The sequence below is a fragment of the Sus scrofa genome, chromosome 14 (assembly GCF_054392235.1).
Source record: "Sus scrofa isolate SSC_HxYL_T2T_F1_AM1 chromosome 14, Sscrofa_HxYL_maternal_Yorkshire_Landrace_v2.0, whole genome shotgun sequence".
NCBI lineage: Eukaryota > Metazoa > Chordata > Mammalia > Artiodactyla > Suidae > Sus > Sus scrofa.
In genome coordinates this window covers 125,628,375-125,653,042 of record NC_139396.1, presented here as the reverse complement: position 1 = coordinate 125,653,042, position 24,668 = coordinate 125,628,375, and the positions used below count along the sequence as shown (strand labels likewise).

At 37.6% G+C, this 24,668-nt stretch overlaps 1 protein-coding gene across 1 annotated transcript in view; it reads right to left on the bottom strand.

Annotated features, from left to right (window-relative positions):
* The window catches only part of TNKS2 (tankyrase 2), a 65,572-nt gene that overhangs the window by 13,878 nt on the left and 27,026 nt on the right, over positions 1–24,668 (bottom strand). The window contains exons 8-19 of the mRNA XM_001926556.8: positions 23,423–23,609; positions 22,252–22,373; positions 19,698–19,789; positions 19,535–19,613; positions 16,615–16,786; positions 14,052–14,131; positions 10,581–10,726; positions 8,952–9,117; positions 7,966–8,185; positions 5,148–5,257; positions 3,689–3,877; positions 1,323–1,575 (exon numbers count right to left, since the gene is read on the bottom strand). Of these exons, the coding sequence (XP_001926591.3) occupies positions 1,323–1,575; positions 3,689–3,877; positions 5,148–5,257; positions 7,966–8,185; positions 8,952–9,117; positions 10,581–10,726; positions 14,052–14,131; positions 16,615–16,786; positions 19,535–19,613; positions 19,698–19,789; positions 22,252–22,373; positions 23,423–23,609 (1,816 nt within the window). The remainder of the gene's footprint in view (positions 1–1,322; positions 1,576–3,688; positions 3,878–5,147; positions 5,258–7,965; positions 8,186–8,951; positions 9,118–10,580; positions 10,727–14,051; positions 14,132–16,614; positions 16,787–19,534; positions 19,614–19,697; positions 19,790–22,251; positions 22,374–23,422; positions 23,610–24,668) is intronic.

The following is a 24,668-nucleotide window of genomic DNA, read 5'->3' as shown; positions in this document are numbered from 1 at the left end:
AAAAATAAACAAAATATTAATAGCATTCAGGATATAATATTAAACATAACATCAAAAATTTCAGAGAAAGCTATAAAGTTTCCACATCATTAGAAGAGTTAACCAATGGGGGCACTTGCATGTTACAAAGAAATCTAGTCTTTTAAAAAATTTGTATATATATATATTTTTTTGGTCTTTTTGCCTTTTCTAGGGCCGTTCCTGCGGCATATGGAGGTTCCCAGGCTAGGGGTCTAACTGGAGCTGTAGCCTTTGGCCTACACCACACCACAGCCATAGCAACGCGGGATCTGAGTCGAAACTGCAACCTACACCACAGCTCAGGGCAATGCCGGATCCTTTAACCCACCGAGCAAGGCCAGGGACCGAACCCGCAACTTCATGGTTCCTAGTTGGATTCGTTAACCACTGCGCCACGACAGGAACTCCAAAATTTGTATTTTTAACTGTATCTTTAAAATAAGTTTTTACATAGATTAACAATGTTATGTCAATCATATCTTAATTAAAAAAACAAAGTTTCCTTATCTTTGAGGATGTAAAGCTACTTTACAAAAAAGGTTTATGAAAACATGTTCCACAAGAGAAAGATGAATTTTAACAGGCAAAAGGTAAAGGGAACAGCTTTACAGAGACTGGCCTAAGACCTTCCACGTGCTGTGGGCCTGCCAGGAAAAAAAAAAAGCAATATCCAAAATTAGATATTTTGATGTGGGGTTAAAAATATTTCATAATTCTATAATAACACACTGGAAGAGGTAAATAAAGGCATAACTACTCAACCAAAAAAGACTTCTATATCTTCCAAAATGCCTATTTATTACATCTATAGAGCAGGTTAGCAACAGAACACTCATCAAGTCTGAACTTAAAGGGAGAAATTTCATTAGGAATTCTAGGGAGTTCCCGTGTGTGTGGTGCAGTGGAAATGAATCCGACTAGGAACCATGTTGCGGGTTTGATCCCTGGCCTTGCTCAGTGGGTTAAAAGATCCAGAGTTGCTGTGAGCTGTGGTATAGGTTGCAGACGCGGCTAGGATCTGGCGTGGCTGTGGCTGTGGCTGTGGAGGAGGCCAGCAGCAACAGCTCCAATTAGACCCCAAGTTCCCACCTCCACATGCCACAGGTATGGCCCAAAAAAAAGCAAAAAAAAAAAAAAAAAAGCAAAAAAAAAGAAAAAAGAATTCTAATAACAATGTGACGAAAACAATAAAAGACTAAAACTTTTTGGCTATGGTAATTAATCCGATACTGACAGCTGTATTTAAGGATAAAAAATGACTTTTTTGCTATAATACTAATTATTTTGGCTGAATGACTCACCTTCCTTTTTCTCCAAACTGGAAGCTCCCTCTGTTCCACTTGAACTAACTACTGAAGACAGTTCAGAAAAACTCCCAGATAAGTTGTCAAGACTGCTGGCTGCAGAAAGGCTTGATGGGCTGGATGGACCTGAAGATAGAGCATCTGCAGTGGCCCCTGGACTTCTCACTCCATTGAGCACTTGAGGTTTATAACATGAAGGCAGAGCAGAAGGAGGCATGGCTGCTGTCAGGAGAGCGCTGACATCATCTGCCTAGGGTACATGTCAGAGAGAGATGAAATCTGCAATAAGCGAGTTTAAAAATTCTACTATACCCCATATAACATTAAAAAATATGACAAAAATCCAGCAGATTTACACTAGTATTGCTTGTTACATAAAGTTATTTAAAAATGTGAACCAAATTAAGTGCTATTCAGCTAAACTGTTATTAAACATAAAACATAATACAGAAATCTATTCCACGACATACAAAACAGAACAGTTAAAAGTAACAAAGCAAGAAAAAAAAAACCCTAAGATACCATGATTGAAAAGCACTGAAATGAATTATATAAATTTTAAAAGGCAAGAAGGATTAGCAATGAGATCCTGCTGTGTAGCACCGGGAACTATGTCTAGACACTTATGATGGAGCATGATAATGTGAGAAAATAGAATGTGTACATGTATGTGTAACTGGGGCACCATGCTGCAGAGTAGATAAAAAAACTGTATTGGGGAAATAACAATTAAAAAAACAAAAAAAATTTAAAAATTTAAAAAACCCAAACTTTTAAAGGCAATCATTCTGAAGAAGTAATTCAATTTACACAAAACTTTAGCAAACAAAATAACTTTATATTTTTTTGGAAAATATCCAGCAATATATTTGTCCCTCAAAATTGAACATTTGGAAGGGCAGGAAACAAAGATAATCATTTTAATCAAATCTGCAAGAATGGAAAAAAAAAACCCCAAATTTATTGGTATATTAGTTTGTTTAATTAGTGACAAATAGTACTCTTTTACAATGCTCAATTAAGACACTAAGTAGTTAACATCTAGCAAGATGTAAATCAGTACTTGTTTTTATGGCTAATCATTTATACTTTTTTAATCCTCATCTTTTTCTTCCCCTGAATCTGAGGACTCCCATGACACTGAGTTGGCATATAGCACTCAAAAATAATATTAAGAAATAGCAACAACAACAACAACAAAAAGACGAAAGACAAAAAAAAAAAAAAAAAAAAAAAATATTAGCACAATTTATTGGATGCTTTTTATGTACCTGATACCATGCCAGGAACTTTAAGTATACCACCTCGTTTTATTACCAGATTAACCAGATACATTTTATCCCCATTTATAGATTAGATAATTTGAGGTTTAGAGGTTAGGCAATTTGCAAGCTAAGTGGTAGAGCTGGAATTCTAAGGCAAGTCTGTTTGACTTTAAAGCCCATGCATGTTCTCTAGAATACTCTGTTTCAATGTCACTTAATTATATATGGTGGACTAACATATTCACAGAATGAATTAGAAAAGTTCACTTCTAAAGCAGTTTGGAACTGGAAGGACATTTCCCTGAAGAAATAATGTTGCAAATATGGTTGGGTGTCAACCTGCTGAGAAAATTCTATTCAACCCCAACTAGGTCAGGCGCTCAATGTAATCCCTCAATGTAATTGCAACAGTGGAATTGCACTCTCAGTAGAAAGTAGTCTGCAGGAGAGACTCCCCTTCCTTTCCACCTCAAGAAGAATTTCTTCTCTCTTTCCCTCCACTGTTCTGGGTCAATGTCCTCACTGGCAGAGGCAAGACAGGCACCCGAATCACAGAGGCCAAAGGATGGGTGGAGGCCACAATGGAGATACCTCCAGGAGCTTCCTTGGGAGAGGAAGGAAAAAAAGGACTTCCCATGGAAAAGTGGAGGAACAAATTTGTTTCATGAACAGTTTTCCAACAAAATCTTTGGGATGAGACATTGTTTGGAGGGAAGAAAGCTCTGTTGAGGCAGGCTTTGCGACTGCACCCTGAGGGCAATGTTTCTAGCTGGGGAAGTTCCTAAGGACCCACAGGGATGTACTCTGTGCCCTATGCACTGTAATGGCATTCACTGAGGGCCTTGCCTGTTTTGTTTCCCAACTGATGTAAACATCTATATCTTATTCTTCTCTTCCCACTTCTAAAAATACTCAGCATACAATAACTAAGGGATACTTCTACTATTACTTACTTATTTACTTACCAAAGAGGTCCTAAATTTAAATTAGGCTAAAGACCAGATTTTGCCACATTCACTGTAAAGACATTTTGTACATACCAAGTGAATTTTAAAAAGTCAGGAAAGCACTGAGATTTTTTCAGAGTCCATCACTTACTGAAACTAAATCTAAAGGTGTTTGTCCTTCTTGATTTTTAAGAGTAGGATCAGCTCCATGGGCCAACAATAAAGCACAAAGCTGTGTTCGTCCCTTTTGGGCTGCTTCGTGCAAAGGTGTGAAAGCCCACTTGTCCGTAGCATTGACACATGCGTTATACTTTATTAGTAAAGCTGCGACATCTACATGCTGTAAGAGAAAACACTCCTGTCACAGTCTGATATATTTTATCACACTTTAGTTCTTAAAAAGAAACTAGTTCAATATATATATATATTTTTTTTTCCCCCCCAAGGTTTCAAACTTACTTAAGAAATGAAAAACTCATCACCCTAACTTATGGGCAGTTAATTAAAAATTACAGTAGACATTTTAATAACTTGAGAAACTAGAAAATAGTTAAGAATTCTACAGAGGAGGGAACTAAACTAATAGGATCTTTTTTTTTTTTTTTTTTTTTGGTCTTTTTGCCTTTTCTAGAGCCACTCCCTTGGCATATGGAGGTTCCCAGGCTAGGGGTCTAATCAGAGCTGTAGCTGCCGGCCTACGCCACAGCCAGAGCAACGTGGGATCCGAGCTGCGTCTGCGACCTACACCACAGCTCACGGCAATGCCAGATCCTTAACCCACTGAGAGAGGCTAGGGATCAAACCCATAACCTCATGGTTCCTAGTTGGATTCGTTAACCAGAGCCATGGGAACTCCTAGGATCTTAATAATTTCTCATTTATTTGTTATAAATAGCAACCTTCCTCAATTATTCATTTGAAAATGGTCAATACTGATGACTAACATTGAAAGTTATTAAAAAGCAAAACAACAAATCTGATCTCTAAAGATTTGTATGAATTCTAGTGGGTTTTCTGGGCCCTAACAAATAAACAAGATCAGCAACATCTCACTGAAAATATGAGGTACGTGCTAAAGACCGTAGTGACAAAAGACAAAACATGCTGCATTCTATGTAAAGGAGCAGGAACCCATGAGGCTTTCCTGGGGCAGCCCCTTCCCCCATATCCTCTGCTTCTTGGAGGTTTACAGGACCCTCTGCAGACAGCTACAAGAACAAAGGACTTCTGCACCAAGACATCTGCAGCAACCAACAATGCCCCTCCCTCGCCTTGCCTTTAAAAATGCTTTGCAATTTTGGTTTGGGAAGTTTGGGATATTCTGGGGGCTTGAGCCACCAGTCTTCCTGCATGGCCCTGGAATACACCTTTCTCTGCTCCAAACTCCAACATTTCTATTTCGGTTTGGTTGGACTCACTGTGTGCACTCAGACCTGTGCTAAGAGCTACAATAGATTCAGAATTGAAACTTGAAAGTTAACTTAACTTCTTTAGCTCTCTTATTTACTTCTCTGTAAAATGAGAAAGTCAACCTTAATTCCCTTTGAACGGCAATTATGACTTTCATTTTGAAAATTTCAGATTTTTAAAAGTAACACAAAAGAACTTACCCCATAAGATGCTGCATTGTGTAAAGGAATAAGTCCTCCTTTGTCTTGAGCATTCACATCAGCTCCATGTTGTAGCAGATATTCTGCAACTTCTAAATTATTATAACCAGCTAATTTAGAAAAGAAGTAAAATTACTTTCACCTGTTAGTATAAAAAGTAGTTACATATATGTATATACTTATATATTAAGAGCAGACTTTTTTTTTTTGGGCCATGTGCCTGTGGCATATACAAATTCCTGGGCCAGGGATCCAACCTGAGCCACAACAGTGATAATGCCTGATCCTTAACTGCCAGAAAACTCCCAAGAACTGGGAGCTTTGAGTGATGATACCCATTTGTTTTAGAGACTCAAAAGTTATATTAAGTGATTTACTTAAATCTTTCCTTTTAAAACCTTCTTACCAAAGTCCCTGCCTTCATGGTTGCTGTATACACAACTTCCTGAACTCAGGTACATGGTCTCAAGGCTGCAAGCAAAAGGCATCCAATCATATAAAAGTCAACTTAGGAACACAAGTGGCTGGCAGAGCAGAAGACAACACACCAGTGTGGGTCTCAGGGTCCCATTTTCCCAGGAGGCTACGATGTAGGACATGCTTTTTGCTGGAGAGAACATAGGGGTACACATTTCTACAAGTCTGGCAGCAGAACCTATTGCTGCTAAAACCATGAAGTAAAACTTAGTAAAATGTACCACTTTGTATAGCACAGGGAACTATAACTAGTCACCTGTGATGGAACATGATGGAGGATAATGTGAGAAAAAGAATGTGTATGTGTGTGGCGGGGGGGGAGAGAGAGACTGGGTCACTCTGCTGTGCAGTAGAAAACTGACAGACCACTGTAAACCAATTATAATGGAAATAATAAAAATCATTGAAAATAAAATACAATGTACCATAACTCTCCAGTTGTCATCTTAGCAATGGTCAGCTATCTTAGTATATGTTCATGGGTCAAGTACTTAGATTTTATCTGACATATAATCATAGTGTGAAAAGCAAATCTGGAACTTAACTTTGCCAACATAAAACCAGAAATCACTTGAAACTTTAAATGTTCTAGATAAGCTACCATAAAGATACGTGAAGTCAATATAAATAAATATGGACAGTACAATTCAAATCAGAGGTCAGGCCACATCTTGTTTTACACAGACTAGAAATTCCTGATTGCCAGTGAAGGAGAAAAGCTTTTTCTCACCTTGTTAGTATTTGTGGCTCATCACTTCCAAAATGCTCAAAAAGACACATAGATGGAGTAATTCTTTCCCCTGAACAGAGGGGTCCCAACTTACACGGGGTCATACTTTAAAGATATAAACCACATATACTAAAACAATTTCTTAAACACTAGGTGCAGTGGGAGACTAAAAAGGAACTGTAAGAAGCGTATACTTCAGTCTCCCACACTTCACAAAAGGGTAGAACCTGCAGCACATTTAGGTTCCTGAGCCAAGGATGAAATCTGAGCCTCAGCTGTGACCTACACCACAGCTGCAGCAATGCCAGGTCTGTAACTTACCATGCCACAGTGGGAACTCCCCCTTTCTCTTTTTAAACCATGTGTATTTAGATAAACTTGTATGAGTCAAATATGCCTATACTGCAACTCCACTTAAGTATTAGCTGCAGCTCAGTGATTTTAATGGCTCATTCCCTAGTATCGTCAATGCAGCTGAAAAAGTTGTACTGAAATCACAATACGCCTACCTGCAAGGAAGACATACACTATGACAATTTTGTGAGTGAAAACTTAGAACAAATGTCATGTACTCAACTGTATTCAGCAAATTTCCTATGTTGAAGCCCTAAGCACTAGTACCTGAGAATGTGACTGTGTTTGGAGGTAAGGCCTTCAAAGGGGTAATTAAGCTAAAAGCAAGGCTATTAGGGTCAGCTCTATTCTAAACCCACTGTTGTCTTTATAAAAGGAAGATTTTTAGGACAGAGAGACATCAGTATGCGCATATGTAGAGAAAAGGCCACGTGAGGACACAGGGAGCAGGTGGTCACCTGCAAGCCAGGAAGAGAGACCTCAGGAGAAACCAATCCTTGCCAACATCTCTAGAACTGTGAGAAAATTCATTTCTGTTGTCTAAGCCATCTAGTCTGTGGTAATTTAAGGCAGGCCTAACAAACTAATACAACAAATAACTTTGGCAAGAGGTTTATGTAACTTCTGAAAAGTCTTGGCTTGTGCCTAACAGCTATCATCAGAAGAATGGAAAGCTTCCCAAGAGGAAGGCCAGCTCAAGCAAGCATATTTTTAGTTTCTGTAGGCAAAACACACTCATCAGGAGTTCCCATCATGGCGCAGTGGCTAACAAATCCGACTAGGAACCATGAGGTTGCGGGTTCGGTCCCTGGCCTTGCTCGGTGGGTTAAGGATCTGGTGTTGCCGTGAGCTGTGGTGTGGGTCACAGATGTGGCTTGGATCCCACACTGCTGTGGCTCTGGCATAGGCTGGTGGCTACAGCTCCTTTTCGACCCCTAGCCTGGGAACCTCCATATGCCGTGGGAGCAGTTCAAGAAATAGCAAAAAAAAAAAAAAAAAGAGAGAGAAACAAAACACACTCATCAAAGATGATTCAAATATTATGATTACCTAGAATAAATGTTCCAAAACACAGTGACTGGCAGAGCCTCTTTCAACTGCTCTTACTAAATACAACATGCTAGTACTAGAGTATAATGGTGGTATTAGAGGATATTTGATTTGAATCATTCAAGTTTACTTAGAGGAAGCATTTTACTCAGGTAAAACGAAGCATAGAGGTCACCAGCCTCAGTCTGTGACACTGCACTGACTTACCCGCTAAATGTAAAGGTGTCGAATGTCGGCCTTGGGTATCACGGCAATTTACATTATCTGGTGAAGACAACTTCTTTACTCTGGCTAAACAACCCTTCTTGGCAGCATCCAACAAAGCTGCATCTCCCCTAAGTAGATCCTGGATATCTGTATCTCCGTCTTTAACAAGATCCAAAGGAGTATTTCCATCCCTGTTTTTCTTTGTGGGGTCTGCCCCATGCTGGGCATGTGAAAAACATAAAGGGGGGAACTGGCTTAATTTTGCCCTTGGTCAATGAGAAAACAGTCAATGTAACCATACCATATTTTAAACAGAGATTCCACCTTAAAGATTAATGTGACTGTTATTCATGTTTAGTTTAATAAGCAAAAAATTATAATAATATAGTCAAGACTTTAAACTACATTCAAAACAAGGTAGTATTTCATTAGAAATGACCTTTTGCACATGCTATTTTTAGATTTTACAACCATATTTCAATGTTTGTACAAAGTATAAATTTAACTACACTTCTTTTTATTGTAAAATATCTACATGGTGCCAGTATAGATCTATCAGTGTACTACTGATTTCATTAGTGCTTAAAAAAAAAAAAAATCTGGCTTACAGGAGTTCCTAATGTGGTGCAAAAGGATTGGCAGCATCTCTGCCGTGCCAAGATGCAGTTCAATCCCCAGCCTGACACAGTGGGCTAAAGGATCTGGCATTGCTGCAGCTGTAGCATAGGTCGCAACTGTGGCTCAGATCTGATCTCTGGCCCGGGAACTCCATATGCTGTGGGGGCCAAAAAAAAAAAAAAAAAAAAAAAAACACCTTCCCCAAAACAAAAGACCTGGCTTAGAGTATTCATATTTATTCTGAAATCTAGGTACAGAATTGGCTAACTTTGATTCTTATCCCCTTACTGGTTTAAGTTTACATCAGAGGTATTGAAATACCATATTCTACAAAATGCGTCCTGTCCACAGTAAGTTCTTAAATATACCTGGAGCAGAAGTTTGCAAATTTCATATTTTCCTTTCGCTGCAGCTTCATGTAAGGGTGTAAATTTCCATAAGTCAGCGACATTAACTACTGCTCCATGCTTAACAAGAAGTTCTGCAACTTCATAATGTCCGTAAGAACACGCATTGTGTAAAGGTACAAGGCCTCTGAAATGAAAAGTTAAATAAGTAACACAACACAAAAATATATTTTAACTTAATTGCATTTAGTTGATAAATTTCTTGAATTGCATAAGGCATTTTCCTGATTGTATTTTAATTAATTAATTAATTAATTTTTGTCTTTTTGCCTTTTCTAGGCCTGCTCCCTCGGCATGTGGAGGTTCCCGGGCTAGGGGTTGAATAGGAGGGGTAGCCACCGGCCTACTCCAGAGTCACAGCAACTCAGGATCTGAGCCGCATCTGCAACCTACACCACAGCTCACGGTAATGCTGGATCCTTAACCCACTGAGTGAGGCCAGGGACCGAACCTGCAACCTCATGGTTCCTAGTCAGATTCGTTAACCACTGTGCCATGATGGGAACTCCTGATTGTATTTTATAGAACCCAAAACATTTATCTAAAGCAGAAATGGAATTAACTTTGCAGGAAAAGGCAGGAAAGAAATTTTAAAAATATTTAAAACTGCAGAGGAGTTTCCATTGTGGCTCAGGGGGTTAAGAACCCTACATAGCGTCTATGAGGATGCATGTTCGATCCCTGGTCTTACTCATCAGCTTAAGGATCCAGAGTTGCTGTGGCTGTGGCATAGGCCAGGAGCAGCAGCTCTAATTCAACCCCTAGCCTGGGAACTTCCACATGCCACGGGTGTGGCTGTATTTTTTTTTTTTTTTTTTTGTCTTTTCAGGGCCTCACCAGTGGCATGTGGTGGTTCCCAGGCTAGGGGTCAAATTGGAGCTATAGCTGCCAGCCTACAGCTCAGCCACAGCAACACAGGATCTGAGCCTCGTCTACAACCTATGCCACAGCTCAGAGCAATGCCAGATCCTTAACCCATTGAGCAAGGCCAGGGATCGAACCTGCATCCTCATGGATACTAGTTAGGTTCATTAACTGCTGAGCTCCAAGTGTGGCTGTAAAAAGAAAAAAAAAATTTCAGAGGGAGTTCCTTGGCCTAGAGGTTAAGGATCCAGCATTGTCACTGATGTGGCTCAGGTTCAATCCTTGGCTCAGGAACTTCTGCATGCCACAGGCACAGCCAAAAACAAACAAACAAACAAAAAACAAAACACTGCAGAGAATATAACATCTATATATTCAATATCTAGAATTGAGAATCACATATTTAAAAAAAATTTTAAGATAAACTGGAAAATCTCAAGTATCCACTACAAACTGATTAAACTACTACATTAAAAATCAGTATACACTAATGCTGAATCTCCTTAGCCATTATAAAATTAAAAGGTATTATGCAACCAAGAAGTCTTCGTAAAAATGCTAATTATCATAAAATCATAACTGAAATGAAGAAGTTATATTTAAGCCACTTTAGGAAACAAACTTCTCTGAAAATAAAAGAGCTACCAACTGTCATTAACATTTTCAGATTTTCCTTAAATGGTCTGATAAAGGGTCAGCAAGGCCATGACGATTGTTAGTACTTGCCCTTTATCTTTAGCGTGCACATCAGCTCCATGTTGCAGAAGATACTCCACCACAGACACCCGATTGTAGCCCGCTGCAAAATGGAGTGGTGTGGACTGACGCCCTTCAATGTCTCTGCAGTTGACACTCTGAACAGTACACAATTTCTACAGGATGAAACACAGTATACACATGATGCTGCACACTCTGATTTCTTATTTTCCTTTACCTAGTAGAAATTTCAAATGCCTGATTTATTTTTTTGTCTCATCATATTGCTATTCTCAGAAACTCTTTGCTATTTATTCTTAATTCATCTTGTCATTTCTTGTTCCTCTAGTTCTCTTATCTATAACTCTCTTCTTTACTAAAGCTAGTAAGTAAATTTTATTATTACCACTACCACTATTTACCTAAAGTACCAATTAGCAGCAACTGCAACTTCCATTTTGTGGCAAATATATGTAGATATACAGTGGATCACAGGAGTATGGGCACCGTCTGAGAACTTGTTGAAAACTTAGACTTGCACCTACTGAATCAGAATCAGTATTCGGACAAGACCTCTAGGTGATCAGTAAGCACATTAAAGTTTGAGAGGTACTGTTCTAGAACAATAGTTGTCAAATTTTCATGTACACTGGGTCCTACCTCCAGATTTCCTAATCCAGTATGGCTAGGATGAGGCCTGATATGTCACACTTCTAACAAGCTACCAGGTGAAGTTGATGCTGGCAGTCAAGGAATTACATTTAGAGAATTAATACTGTATAAAATGGAATGAACTAACTAATAGAATGACATTGGCTACATACCATCCTTGGGAGAATTAAGAAAAGTCACTCAAATAATTTGTGGTTTTTTTTTTTGTTCAGAAGAGGGAGTCTAGCTGAGAAAGGTTATAAGAGTATCACTCAAAATACTCAAGAGTATTTTGCATGAAAAGTGCGAAAATCTGGGGAAGGAAAGCAATATAGAAAATAAATCATGGTGTTTAAAAAAAGGTCAAAAGAGTATTTTAGTAAAGAATATTAGTAAAAACCCTTTCCCTTAAGATTGAGGATAACTTAAGCCTTATAAACCAAAGGAACCAGCTATCAGTGGGCTTACCTTAACACGTTTAATAACATGTCTGATAAAGCTTTTCAGAGCTTCCCAAACAAGAGCTTGTTAGATATACATCGTCAGGGTCCCATCACTGAGAGTTGGTGTTTCATGGGTCTGAAGTCAGGCTTGAGGAATGAGTTTTTTTTGGTTGTTGTTGGTCTTTTTAGGGCTGCACCTGAAGTATATGGAAGTTCCCAGGCTAGGGGTCGAGCTGGAAACTGCCATGCCAGAGCCATGCCAGATTGGAGCCGCACCTTCGACCTACACCTCAACTCATGGCAATGGTGGATCCTTAACCCACTGAGCAAGGCCAGTGATTGAACCTGCATCTTCATGGATGCTACTCAGATTCATTTCCTTTAAGCCACAGCGGGAACTCCGAGGAATGAGTATTTTTAATGTGTCAAGTTCTGGTAGGTTTGGTAGTTATCACTGGCTACCCTAACTGCCTAGCTCTCAAGTTTGTCCAGTTCCTGCCCCGAGTCTCTTCTTTTCATCTACTTCTTCCTCTGGGCTCCTTCTACCCTGATAAAAACAAAAACCCCTGGATCCCCTATTCACTGAGCAAGGCCAGGGACCAAACCCGCAACCTCATGCTTCCTAGTCGGATTCGTTAGCCACTGAGCCACGAGGGGAACTCCGAAAAAATTAAATTATTAAAAAAATAAACCTGAAGTTATTTGAAGATGACTATACTATCTACACAGACAAAGCAGTAGGAAATGATCACACAGACTTTTAAATCAAATTCTAGAAATCTATTTGAAAAGAGTGAATAAACTTCCTCAGAGCTCAAGTTTAGATGAGACCAATGTTCACATTTTGTTCTCAGAAAATCTAAAATTGACTTTATGGGGTAGGACTGTTTAGGATTAAGAACATCGTATAGAAATACAGTGAAATTGCTTCTAAGAGTGACTTTTGCCATGACTCAAATGAATAAATTTAGCTTATTATAAAACTTCTTACCATCAGTGCCCCCTCAAATAGGACCAATTACCGTTTTCAAAAAAATCTGTGTATGGTGGGGAGGGAGGACACAACAAGGCTTTTTCCCCCTAATAGCTCTGGAAATTAATATTATTGCATTACTAAAGATTTAATTCATGAAATATGCTGAAGTGGCTGACTTGAAAAGTAGTCTTGTTCTTTGTTATGTGAGTCTTCTGAGTTATTTACTCAGTATACAGTTTCTGTAGGCAACAGAAATACGTGGTATAGGCATTAAGACATTACATACGACTCTACAGTAAAAGCAAAAATTATTCCAGTGAAGGCCATTATAGGAGATGGGCCATAGAAGGGCTCAAGTTGGCTCTTCTGAGAAAGAAAAAAAAAATTCAGACCAGAAAAATTGAAGATTAGGAGACAGGGGCTTTGAAAGTGGTGACACTGTGTTGTTACTAGATTTAAACACCAGGTCCTCACAGAAGGGCAAAGAAATGAAAAAACCAGAACTATGTATGCAGAGTGACACTGTTTTTCTTCCCTTCCCGCTTATGTGTTATATGTAAATAATAACGGACAATAATTTGATATATCTTAATCCTTAAAGGGACAAACAGGTTTTTTTTCCTTTTGTCTTTTTGCCATTTCTTGGGCCACTCCCACGGCATATGGAGGTTCCCAGGCTAGGGGTCGAATCGGAGCTGTAGCCGCCAGCCTACGCCAGAGCCACAGCAATGTGGAATCCGAGCTGTGTCTGCAACCTACACCACAGCTAACGGCAACGCTGGATCCTTAACCCACTGAGCAAGGCCAGGGACTGAACCCGAAACCTCATGGTTCCTAGTCGGATTCGTTCACCACTGTGCCACGACGGGAACTCCAATAGGTTCTTTTTTTTTTTTTTTTTTTTTGTTGTTGTTGTTGTTGTTGTTGTTATTGTTGCTATTTCTTGGGCCGCTCCCACAGCATATGGAGGTTCCCAGGCTAGGGGTTGAATCGGAGCTGTAGCTACCAGCCTACGCCAGAGCCACAGCAACGTGGGATCCGAGCCGCGTCTGCAACCTACACCACAGCTCACGGCAACGCCGGATCGTTAACCCACTGAGCAAGGGCAGGGATCGAACCCGCAACCTCATGGTTCCTAGTCGGATTCGTTAACCACTGCGCCACGACGGGAACTCCCCAATAGGTTCTTAAAACAAAATCCACTTTCATAAACATGCAGTTTATTTAAGTTTGTTACTGTGATGTATTTATTGACATGCATGTGAAACTAGAGTTTCCTTCATTTTTTCATAATGATTCTTATTTGCAGAGCAGAACTAGATTAGCATTACTGACCTTTTAAAACACTCATATAAATAACTAGATTTTTTACTTTAACAGTATAGACTCATTAAAAACTGTCAAAATAAAAAACATAAGATCATTTCTTACTTTTACAGTTTCTACATCTCCAGCCTTTGCAGCTTCCAGCAACTGTCTGTCTGCCTCTGAATTACCTAATGGGATACCCTCTAAAAAGAAAGAGAAGCAAAGTGATTAAAGTGGGATCAAGCTTTAAGGGAAGCATCTTATTTGAGACTAAAGTTCTTTTACAGTTTGATGGTAATTATGCAGGAAATTTCCACGGCAGTAGAGAAAAAGCAGTAAAAACTGTAAAATAGGTAATGAAAGAGGCCTGCTCTATAACCAAGTCTGTTGACTGGTGTAAAGAGGATAGCAAAAGCTAGAGATCTAACCATGGTTCTACCATTAACTAACTATGCGAATTGCAGCAAGTTACTTGAACATTTTGGGCCTCAGATTTTTTTTCAGTTCTGAAGAGGTGTACTAGAAGATAGATATGTGAAGTCATTTTCGGATCTGAAATTCTATGTTTTATAGCTCTTTTTAAAATTCTATTTGTTTTTTTAGGGCTATACCTGTGGCATATGGAAGTTCCCAGGCTAGGGGTCAAACTGGAGCTGTGGCTGCCGGCCTACACCACAGCCACAACAACACATGATCCCAGGCACATCTTCAATCTACACGACAGCTCATGGCAACACCGGATCCTTAACCCACTGAGCAGGGCCAGAGACTGAAACTGCTTCCTCGTGGATTAGCCGGATTCGTTATCATTGAGCCACAGTGGGGAACTCCCAATCATAGCTCATTTTAAATCTCATAGAAAAGGAAGAAAATATGTGCCTTGTATCTTAGAACAAATAAACTTCAGATGGATTAAAAACATAAAAAAATTAAACCTTAAAAATACTGTAAGAAAATATAGGTGAATATTTTTTATCTGCGAGTAGAAAAATATCTTAAAGTATTACATCAAAAGCAGAACCAAAACTGAAATGGAAAAATATCTGTCAGGCAATAACATTGCATTACACAACATGAAAGACAAAGATCAAAATGGAAAAAATACTGCAACATACATATTAGAAATGCAAATTAAAATAATGAGATATTGGGCTTTTTTTCATCCATTATTGGGAAAAGAGCAAATGGGCTACTACAGTGACAACATTTCCAAAATCTGCATTTAAAAGGACATCTACTACTTCTGTAATTCACACACACATATTCACCCAAGGAAATGATTAAGAATCATTACATTTCCTTGACTTGAAAATTCAATCTTTGATAATTTACTCTAAGAAATCGGCTAGAAAGGCAAGTAGCATCACTAAGCATAAACCTACCAAGATTGTAAATGTCCATGACCAGGTAACTTTATAAAACTAGTGTTATTATCCCCCAAACTGACACTGAAATGAATACTGTGGTATACGGGGAAGTAAAGGGAATCATGACAGCAGTCTTGTAGTTAGTTCAGTTTTAGCAGTTCCCAGGAGATCTATCCTATTAATTTGCCTTCATCTAGTCAAGCAGTGTTTTTCTTTAAAATGTGGTTTCCAGATCACAGGCATAATAATAATCAACAGCGACTGTTAAAGGTACAAAAGGTTTGATCTGTTGCATTTCTTCTCATTTGAGCTTAGAGCTTAAATTCTAGTTAAATAAAGATGTAGGCAAAGACATTTTAAAATTTATGGAACCAGACATCTAGGCTGAAATGTTTAACCTATGCCGTATGCGTAGACATTTAATCTAAATTGATTTGATTTTTAAAGTGTAATGAGTATCAGTGAATTCAATAGCTAAATATGTTCAATAAGTCAAGTAGTTGGTTAACCTGTACAAATTCTACATGCTTTATGTGAAGGATCTAAAACAGAGTGAAGAGGCAAGGCCAGTTTTTAGAGTTTTATCACTATGGCTACTCTACTAAGAGACATCTACCTTTCTCAGTTTTCTTTTCTTTAAAAAGAAATAGCTGAAGAGATTCACAGACATGGAAAACAAACTTATGGTGACCAAAGGGGAAAGGAGGTTCAGGGGAGGGATTAATTAGGAGGTTGGGATTAACATATACACACTACAATATATAAAATAGATAACCAACAAGGACCTACTGCATAGGACAGGGAACTATACTCAGTATTTTGTAATTAACTGTAAGGGAAAAAACTCTGAAAAAGAATATGTATATGAGTATGTATATATATATGTGTGTGTTTGTGTGTATATATTGATACTGATGTATGTACACACACACACACAGAGGTATATCGGCATAACTGATTGCTGTGCTATATGCCTGAAACTAACATGATACTGTAAATCAACTGTACTTCAACACAAATTTTTCTTCAAGTGGATTCTAAAAAGAAAAAGAAATAGCAACTATTGTATCCCACTCTTAAAACCTTTCTAGATAAAAACTTAAGAGCCAGGTATTAACTCGGAGAAATTGGTAAGTGCTACTGGAACAAAATCATAAAAGACTTAACATTTGGGCACTGAGTACAATGAGTCGATTAAGAAGAAATAACAGCCAACAATTCTGAAAATTCTTTTACTACTAACTCCTACAGGATATGTGAGAAAAATTTAAAGGTTAATTAAAAAAAAAAAAAACTAATTGCATGGAAGCATTTGATACCTTGAAGAAGCTGCTGCACATTTTCATTTCCCATCTGTAAGGCAGTAAAGCCCTGAAGGGATATAATATTAGGATCACACCCATAGCTCAGGAGTAGGCGGCACGTCTGCAGATGACCACAATGTGCAGCTCTGTGCAGAGAAGTCTGACCAAGATTATCCAGGGCATTAACCTTAACAATCAGAAAAAGCCAAAATTAGCCTGTGGTGCAAAATTTAAACAATCCACTCATGTATTTAGCACTTGTTACTAATTTACAAATCTCTATTATTCTCTTATGAAGCCAATTATCTAGTAACAAAGCAAGTATTTTTATTCAAATCTAGAGTAGAAAGTTACCAACTCATGAAGGCTGACATCAGAAGACCCAATTTTGGATTAAAAGGATGAAATGTTGAGTAACAGCTGTGTTTAGCAATAACGTATTCACAGATTCACCCCACTTGGAGCTAGACATGCCCATGAAACTCCAATGCATGTATTTTTAATGCATCTCTGAGTTGCAGAAATGTGGAGACCAACCCCAAGATAACAGTAACAAAACCAGAGACTAAATTAGCATTAAACACTCATTTCTATTGGCTTAATCTTCGATCTTATTTACCATGTAAAATATAATCTGTATAGATAAAGACACTATGATATATTCACACAATGGAATAGTTCTCAGCAATAAAATGGAACAAACTACTAATATGCGTCTGAATTTCCTAAATATTATCCTAAACAGAAAGTCTTATGAAAGAGTGTATACTGTATGATTCCATGGACATGAAGGCCCAAAACAGGCAAATCTATGTTGGAAAAAAAAATCGAAATGGTCGTTACTTCTTTGCAAGGACACTGCCTTTGCCATGAGGTAATGTTATCTAGCTTCATGAGTTTTGCTTATACAAGCGTATGCATTACGCAAAATTCAGTGAATGTACATTTTGTACACTTCTTCGCATGTAAATTTCATATCCAAAGAAAAACTATAGTCAAAATATTGACCTCAGGTTGATGTCTAGTCAAATAATTTAGGGAGACATGTACAGTAATTTTCAAATTACTTTGAAGTGTGTCAAAAAATAAGATATTGATGGATAGAGAGTGAAATTGATAAATATATAAGAAAACAATATGTTAAAATGCTAGTGACAGAATTTAGGTGGTGAGTGTGTGTGTGTGTATACACATTCTCTATAAAATTCTTTCAACTTGGTTGTATTTCTGAAATTTTCCATAATTAAAAAAAAAATCACCTAGAAGACTCCTATCTCATCCCCACCCTTCAACCTGAAAAATAATTCTTCAAAACATAATTGAGAACTCAAATTCCTCAGTAATCAATCCTGTGACCACTAGTGTGTTTTGAGACACTGTGCAATTCATATTCAAGGAATCAGAGAATATCTGAAGAGGAGTATACTATAGCACTTTCTCATTTAATCTAAAAGTAGCCTATAAAGAATTAGTCTCCATGCTTACGGAATCTGAAAATCAACTTAAAATGCTCAGGGCAATTAATCTATTTATTCATGTACCAAAACCCACTGAAATATGAATTACATCTGCCTGAAAATTTTATTTGGGTACCACTCTGTGTCAAGATTAGGGTGACCTACTTGTCCTGATTTGTCTGGGACCTGTTCAGTTTTAGCACTGAAAGTCCTGTGTTCCCAGAAATCCCTGAGTCTAGGACAAACCTGGATGGTTGGTCACCCTAGTCAAGATTATTTCACCAAGTTTCACACCTCAAATTTAATATGCATCCAGATCTTTAAGTAATGCACCACATGTAAGAAAAGAGCAATCAATGAAAAGTTATAGAAGAGAGAGACAAATGAGATATGCCAAGTAGTCAAGCAGAAATAAACTTTATTTTTTCAATACTTTACAATAAGAAGGATTGAGATTACACATTATCAAGAATTTCCCCCAATTCAAAGAGAGGTAACACAAAAAGAAACTATAAAATTCTACAGTGATCCTTGAGTGGAAACCCAAGGAAGGACAGATTAGAAAGCCATTCTGCAAAGTTCATTTAGAAAAGAGCCTCAGAGGCCCCCAGGGGAAAGGGAGCTCTATTTCTTTCTTCTCCCTTCATTAGAGCAGCTCAATTCTGCTATGTAATGAATTTCTACCAAAGATTTTGTCTGAAGCAAGCAAGGATCTATGGCTAAAAACTGATAATTATTGAATTAGGTGACTGTTATTGCTTCCAATCTGAGATGCTATGGATACCACTTAGTGAGGAGCTTTTTTTCAAAGTTCCTCAGTAAGCAGTGACTTTTAGCTTTGATGAAAACCTAATCATTCCATGAATAAAATGTACTGTGTACAAATGCCAACTAACAGTAACTTCACAATATGAGGAGTTATATTTTTCGTCAAGTTATTTAAATAATTTATTTCCTACTGTTCCATGTTCTTTGGCCTAGTCATGAAATAACAGAGGGTAAGAGGCTGTGGCTGGGGTAAACAAAAGGAGTTATCATAGTTACCAAGGAACAGAAGATGCCAGAAGAAAATCCTGGAAAAGATGATAGGTCAGGATAAACATGTCTAGCTGGGAATACTCTGAAGAGTATACTGTTAGAAAAAGACCTGAAGGATAATGTGACCAGAGCTGAGTGTGGTTAAAAGGAAGGGAGAGGACAGCAGAAAATGGCACAATATTGTAAATCAACCATACTTTAATAATTTAAAAAAAAAAAAAAAAAAAGGAAGGGAGAGGGTAGGATACATAGGAATAACACATCTTTAAGTAAATCCACAGACTTTCTATCAAAAAGATATAAAAAAGTATCTGCAGGACTATTTTAAGGAAAAAAGTTATACTTATGAGAGAGTAAATAGTTTAGGAAGTCAGGCGTTTCATCCCCTAAATAGAAAATAACTCACTGGATTACCAAAGACTACCAAAAATTAAGTATACCTTTGCTTCATGTTTCACCACTACTTCAACAACATCATTATGTGCTTTCTCAGATGCCACATGAAGAGGAGTCAAGAATCTTAAAGAGAAAAAGCCAGACAATGAATGTAGTTTCCAAAAAATAAAAGCATCAATAATTTTTAATCATTAAAAGCATACTTACTCTTTAGTCTTCTCATTGATGTTTGCTCCTTTTCTTAGCAACAGTTCACATATTTGTTTTCTTTTGGGATATGGAGACGCGGCAGCACAATGCTAGATTAAATTTAAATTGCAGCATTAATCAAGGACTATACATAACTTATTTTTATTAAGAATATTTGTGTTTCCAATTAAGAACAATCAAGAAGTTATTTAATGCCTTTGTTTCACTTTTGACCTAATTTTGCTCTAAGACTTTCCATTGGACAGAATGTGTAATGATTACCAAATTCTGACAGGGCCTAAAAAGCCCATCAAGTGGTATATTATTAAATATTTTGATCAAGCTTTATATAGTTGTCCTACATCTGTGAAAAAGTTACTACTGCTCTGATGAAAACTTTAAACTGTGACCAACAGTCCTTCAAAACTGTTCCCAAAGAGTGTGGTGTTTATGGTAATTTTTAAAGGTTAATAAAACACCCCAATGGTTGGGATTTCTTTATATAAAGAAATAACAGAGTATGCATCAGCTCTGGATTATACTTCGTAAAAACACTGATGGAAGAGCTGACAAACTGGGTGGTATTTATTTCTCTCTCCATGAATTGCTCCTGCAGAATAAGGATCTGACCTGTTTGGTAAAATCAGTGATAGAAAATGAGACACTCTGAGCTGGAGGCTGCAGGATCTATGCCTATGATGCATCAAGGAAGAAAGGAGACAGGAGGCAGTGATTTGACAGTTTTAAACCCATTAAGCATCTCATGATCATGCACCAGATCTTTGTCTCCCCAACATCCAGGATTATACTCACAAAAGATGTTCAATAAACGTCAGAATAAGTGAATGACTAAATCAAAGTATGAATGTTAAGTTAAAACTGAAACCTGAGAATTCATGGAATTGTCAAGCTAAACTGTGCACACATCTAAACACAGTACATATGAAATTTGTTCTCTGATTTTAACCTGTTGTTAATGCTTATCTGATCTTTAAGACTTTGTTTCAGATTCATTTTTTTTGATGGTGTTGCTATCACAAAAATCATTCTTTTGCCCTCAATAAAACCATTTGTAATTGGTGAACATAGCTCTTTGGGTATGTTTTGAATTATCATCCCAGGATATCTATCAGGATGGCACAGATAATGGAAATAGCTTATATGCAAGAATTCTTGAGCTCATCCATTTTAAATTGCACCTTTGCTCCTTTGCCCCATCCTGTTACAGGCAGAGCCTGTAAGCTTTAGAAACCTAGAAGACACTGCTTCTGCAACACAACTACCTACCAACAGTTTCAACTCTTTGAATGTTTTAAGGTTAATAACAAAAATGAGTGGTTTAATAGCAAAGTACGTAGAGGAAAACAACACATGGAATTAACTTTTCAGACCAGAAAATTTCCCATGTCAGTTTTTCCAAGTTTCTCTGTATTGCCTTGATGCTGTTATGATTTTGATTTTGCACTGGCCTTTCTTATGAGTCTGAAACTTTGCTATTTTTTTAACATGAATTTTCTTTTACACATAGGTAACAAAAAGGTCTAAAATGCTTTATAGATAGGTTTCCACATAAACTTCACAGAGTTTACATCACGGCATAAGGAAGAAAATTAGCTATAAAAGATACGAGGTAAGTAAGGCTACTGTGAGTTAAATCTGTCCCTAGACACATTAATTTACCTAGAGTCATCTTTCCTCACCCAAAGTACATTCTGCAACTCAAACAGCTTTGTTCCTTTTAAATTTCTACTTCAAAGGTAGTCTCTGATCACAACATTCCCTTTTCTGTCTTCTACCACTTACCCCTACTAGCTCCCATTCTTTTCTGACTGCTTCTCCATTGACTGCCCGATTCTCACACTTTGTTACAGCATCAGGGTTGATATTACCTCTATCAGGGAATAGCCTCCTTTCATAGATACTTTATTCACACAGTATACAGGGAAGATACAGAGACTTTAATTTTGAAAAAACTTACAATACCAAAAGGAAAACTAAGTGGTTCCCCTCGTCCCCACCCCTACCCCTACCCCTAGGCTGAACCCATGGCACTTAGGAAGTGTCTGGGTCAGAGACTGAACCTGTGCCACAGCAGTAACCTGAGCCGCTGCAGTGACAACTCCAGGTCCAAAACCTGATGAACCACAGAGGAACTCCAAAGTGGCCTTTATCTTGATGGCAGAATTTTTTTTTCAGTGGGTTCCAAATTTTCAGGCATAAATATTTATGCTCTTTTAATAAAAAAGAAAGTGATATATATAATTTATGGTAATAAAAGTATACATATACCAGTATGTGAATAAAATTTTTGTCTGGAAGGATGCTCAAATTAACAAAAGTACTGCCTTTTGAGGGAATATAATGCTGACTTTTTCTGTAATATTTGAAATTTTTTTCTTTAATATCTGCAGGTGTTAATTCTTAAAAACCACATATTTTAAAAACAATGCTACTATTATTAAGGGTAGGATATTATGTTGGTTATCCTGTATCATTAAAAGAAGTAGGACATTACAATTAGTTGAGCATGTTTTAGTTATTTCATTTTAAAAACTTAAACCTGAAACATTACCAATGCTGTTTCATGTGTTTGAGGATGTTTAAAATTCACCATTTCCAGAGAGAGATGTTTTTTAATTCGTGTGACATCAGCTTCCCGTGCAGCCTGAAGCAATGAGTGGCCTTTAAATTCATCTAGACGAAGAAAAAGCATTTAAATCTGCATGAGAATTATCAAATTTATGGTACTTATCTGTAAAAAACATTTTTCTTAAAGTTATTTTCAAAGTTATCTATGAAAGTAGCCAGATTAGGCTCTAAAGAGATTCTCCAAATATAACCACTGAAAAGGGAGACAGTGATACTCCAGTTCGCCTGGGTTATGACCCAATTCACCACCATGTGTATACAAGAGATTTAGCCCATGGCCAACTCGAAGTCTGTTTTGGTCTGATATCTGGATTACTGCAATGCATTCCCAGACCAGAGAGTTCTGAGAATTTTACAAAGCATAGAGCTTTTCTCAGTAAATAAATAAAATAAAAGGTGATCTCAGTCCCTCTGTTAACATTATAGCAGTAGCAGATGGTTCTGCTCACTCATCAGCAAACTTGGGACTAGACAAGGTGGATATTACTGATGAACAAATGAAAGAGGGTATTTTCTCAAAATTTCTCTTTATTCATGGAACTTGAAAAACCACCCACTATCCTTTACTATTTCAGAATAATGCAAGCTTAACACAAGCTTCTATTTATGTATAGTAATACTATGTCTGAACTAGGTAGCTATTTCTCAGTACTACATCTATTTCAGTTAGAAAAGCAAAGGACTGTCCAGATACCAAAGAATATTAGATGGTAAGATCTGGGGACTATGTTTACAAGATAGCAGTCCTACAAATAACACTTTTCCTTCACAGCAGATAAACACAAAGTCACATCAAAGACAGAAACAAAACTCAAATTTCTTCTTTCCAAAAGCATGCCATCTATAAGACAAACACATATAAAAAGCATTTAACTTGACTTGAAAAAATAAATACAAATACACTTTCTTTTCATAGCTTCTTAGGAACAAAATGAGTAGAAACTTTTAAATGATTAAATGCTACTCTGAACAAGATATCCATAACTAATGAAAATACTTTGTTATTTTAAAATTTCCAAAAAAACAAACAAGAGAGAAAAAATTTTAGTTTACCGATCTAAAAGCTTAGCTAACATTCATCACTTTATACTTACATGCTAGTCTTTCTTTTAACTGTGGTGTGGGAGCCAAGTCTATGGCACTTTTATTGTGACAATTCAGCAGTGTTGGATCTGCACCATAACTTAGGAGAAGTGAACACACTTCAACCCTGTTCTTGGACGCTGCCTCATGAAGAGGAGTGAACTGCCACAAGTCCATTGCATTTACGCAGGCACCATGCTAGGAGTAGGGCAGATAAAGCATACATTTAGAGCTTGAATTTTAAGAGGATTTAGAATTATTAATGCTGTGTAATTTAACATCATGCAAGCTTAAAAAGATTACTGTCCCCCAAAGTCACTTTCCGAAGCAATTATTTCAGAAACAAAAAACATTTTTCACCCACACAAAAACAATCACTGGTTGCTTGGCCTACCCACAGTGCCTATTTAACTCTTTTATTGTTAAAAATGGTTAAAAATGAAGCTTTAAATTTAACCTGCATCTTTTCCAGGAATTATTTTTTCTCTTTTCTAAGCTCTAATTTACATATAGTAAAACACAGTTCCTTAAGTATACAGTATGATGAGTCTTGACATATACATATATTTATGAGACCATCACCCAATTCAAGATACAGGATGCTTTCATTATCTTAGGATGTTCCCTTAAGCTCCTTTTATAGACAATTCTTGCTCCCATTCTGATAACAATATAAGCACTATATATTAGAATCACCTGTTCTTGAATTTCACAAAAATGGAGTAACACAGTACAGACTTGTGTTGCAGGCGACCTACGCCACAGCTGTGGCAACACCAGATGCTTTAACCCACTGTGCTGCACCAGGGATGGAAGCTGTGTCGTTCCAGAGACAATGCTAGATCCATAACCCACTGTACCACAGTGGGAACCTCCATGTCTCGTTTTTTTCGCACAATGTTTCTGAGATTCATTTATATTGTTCTATCAAGTTTGTTCCTGTTTTTGACTACTACATCCTTAAGGGTAGAACTGTTGGGTCATATGGAAGATGTATGTTTACTTTTTTTTCTTTTTTGGCCACCCCACGGCATATGGAGTTCCTAGGCCAGGAATCAGATCCGAGCTGTAGCTGTGACCTAACCTGCAGTTGTGGCAATGTGGATCCCGAACACACCTGTGCCAGGCCAGGGATTGAACCAGCATCCCATGCTCCCAAGATGTTACTGATCCTGTCGCGCGAGTGGGAACGCCTACATGTTTACTTTGATTACAAACTGCCGCACGGTTTCCAAAATGGCTGTATCATTTTTGCAT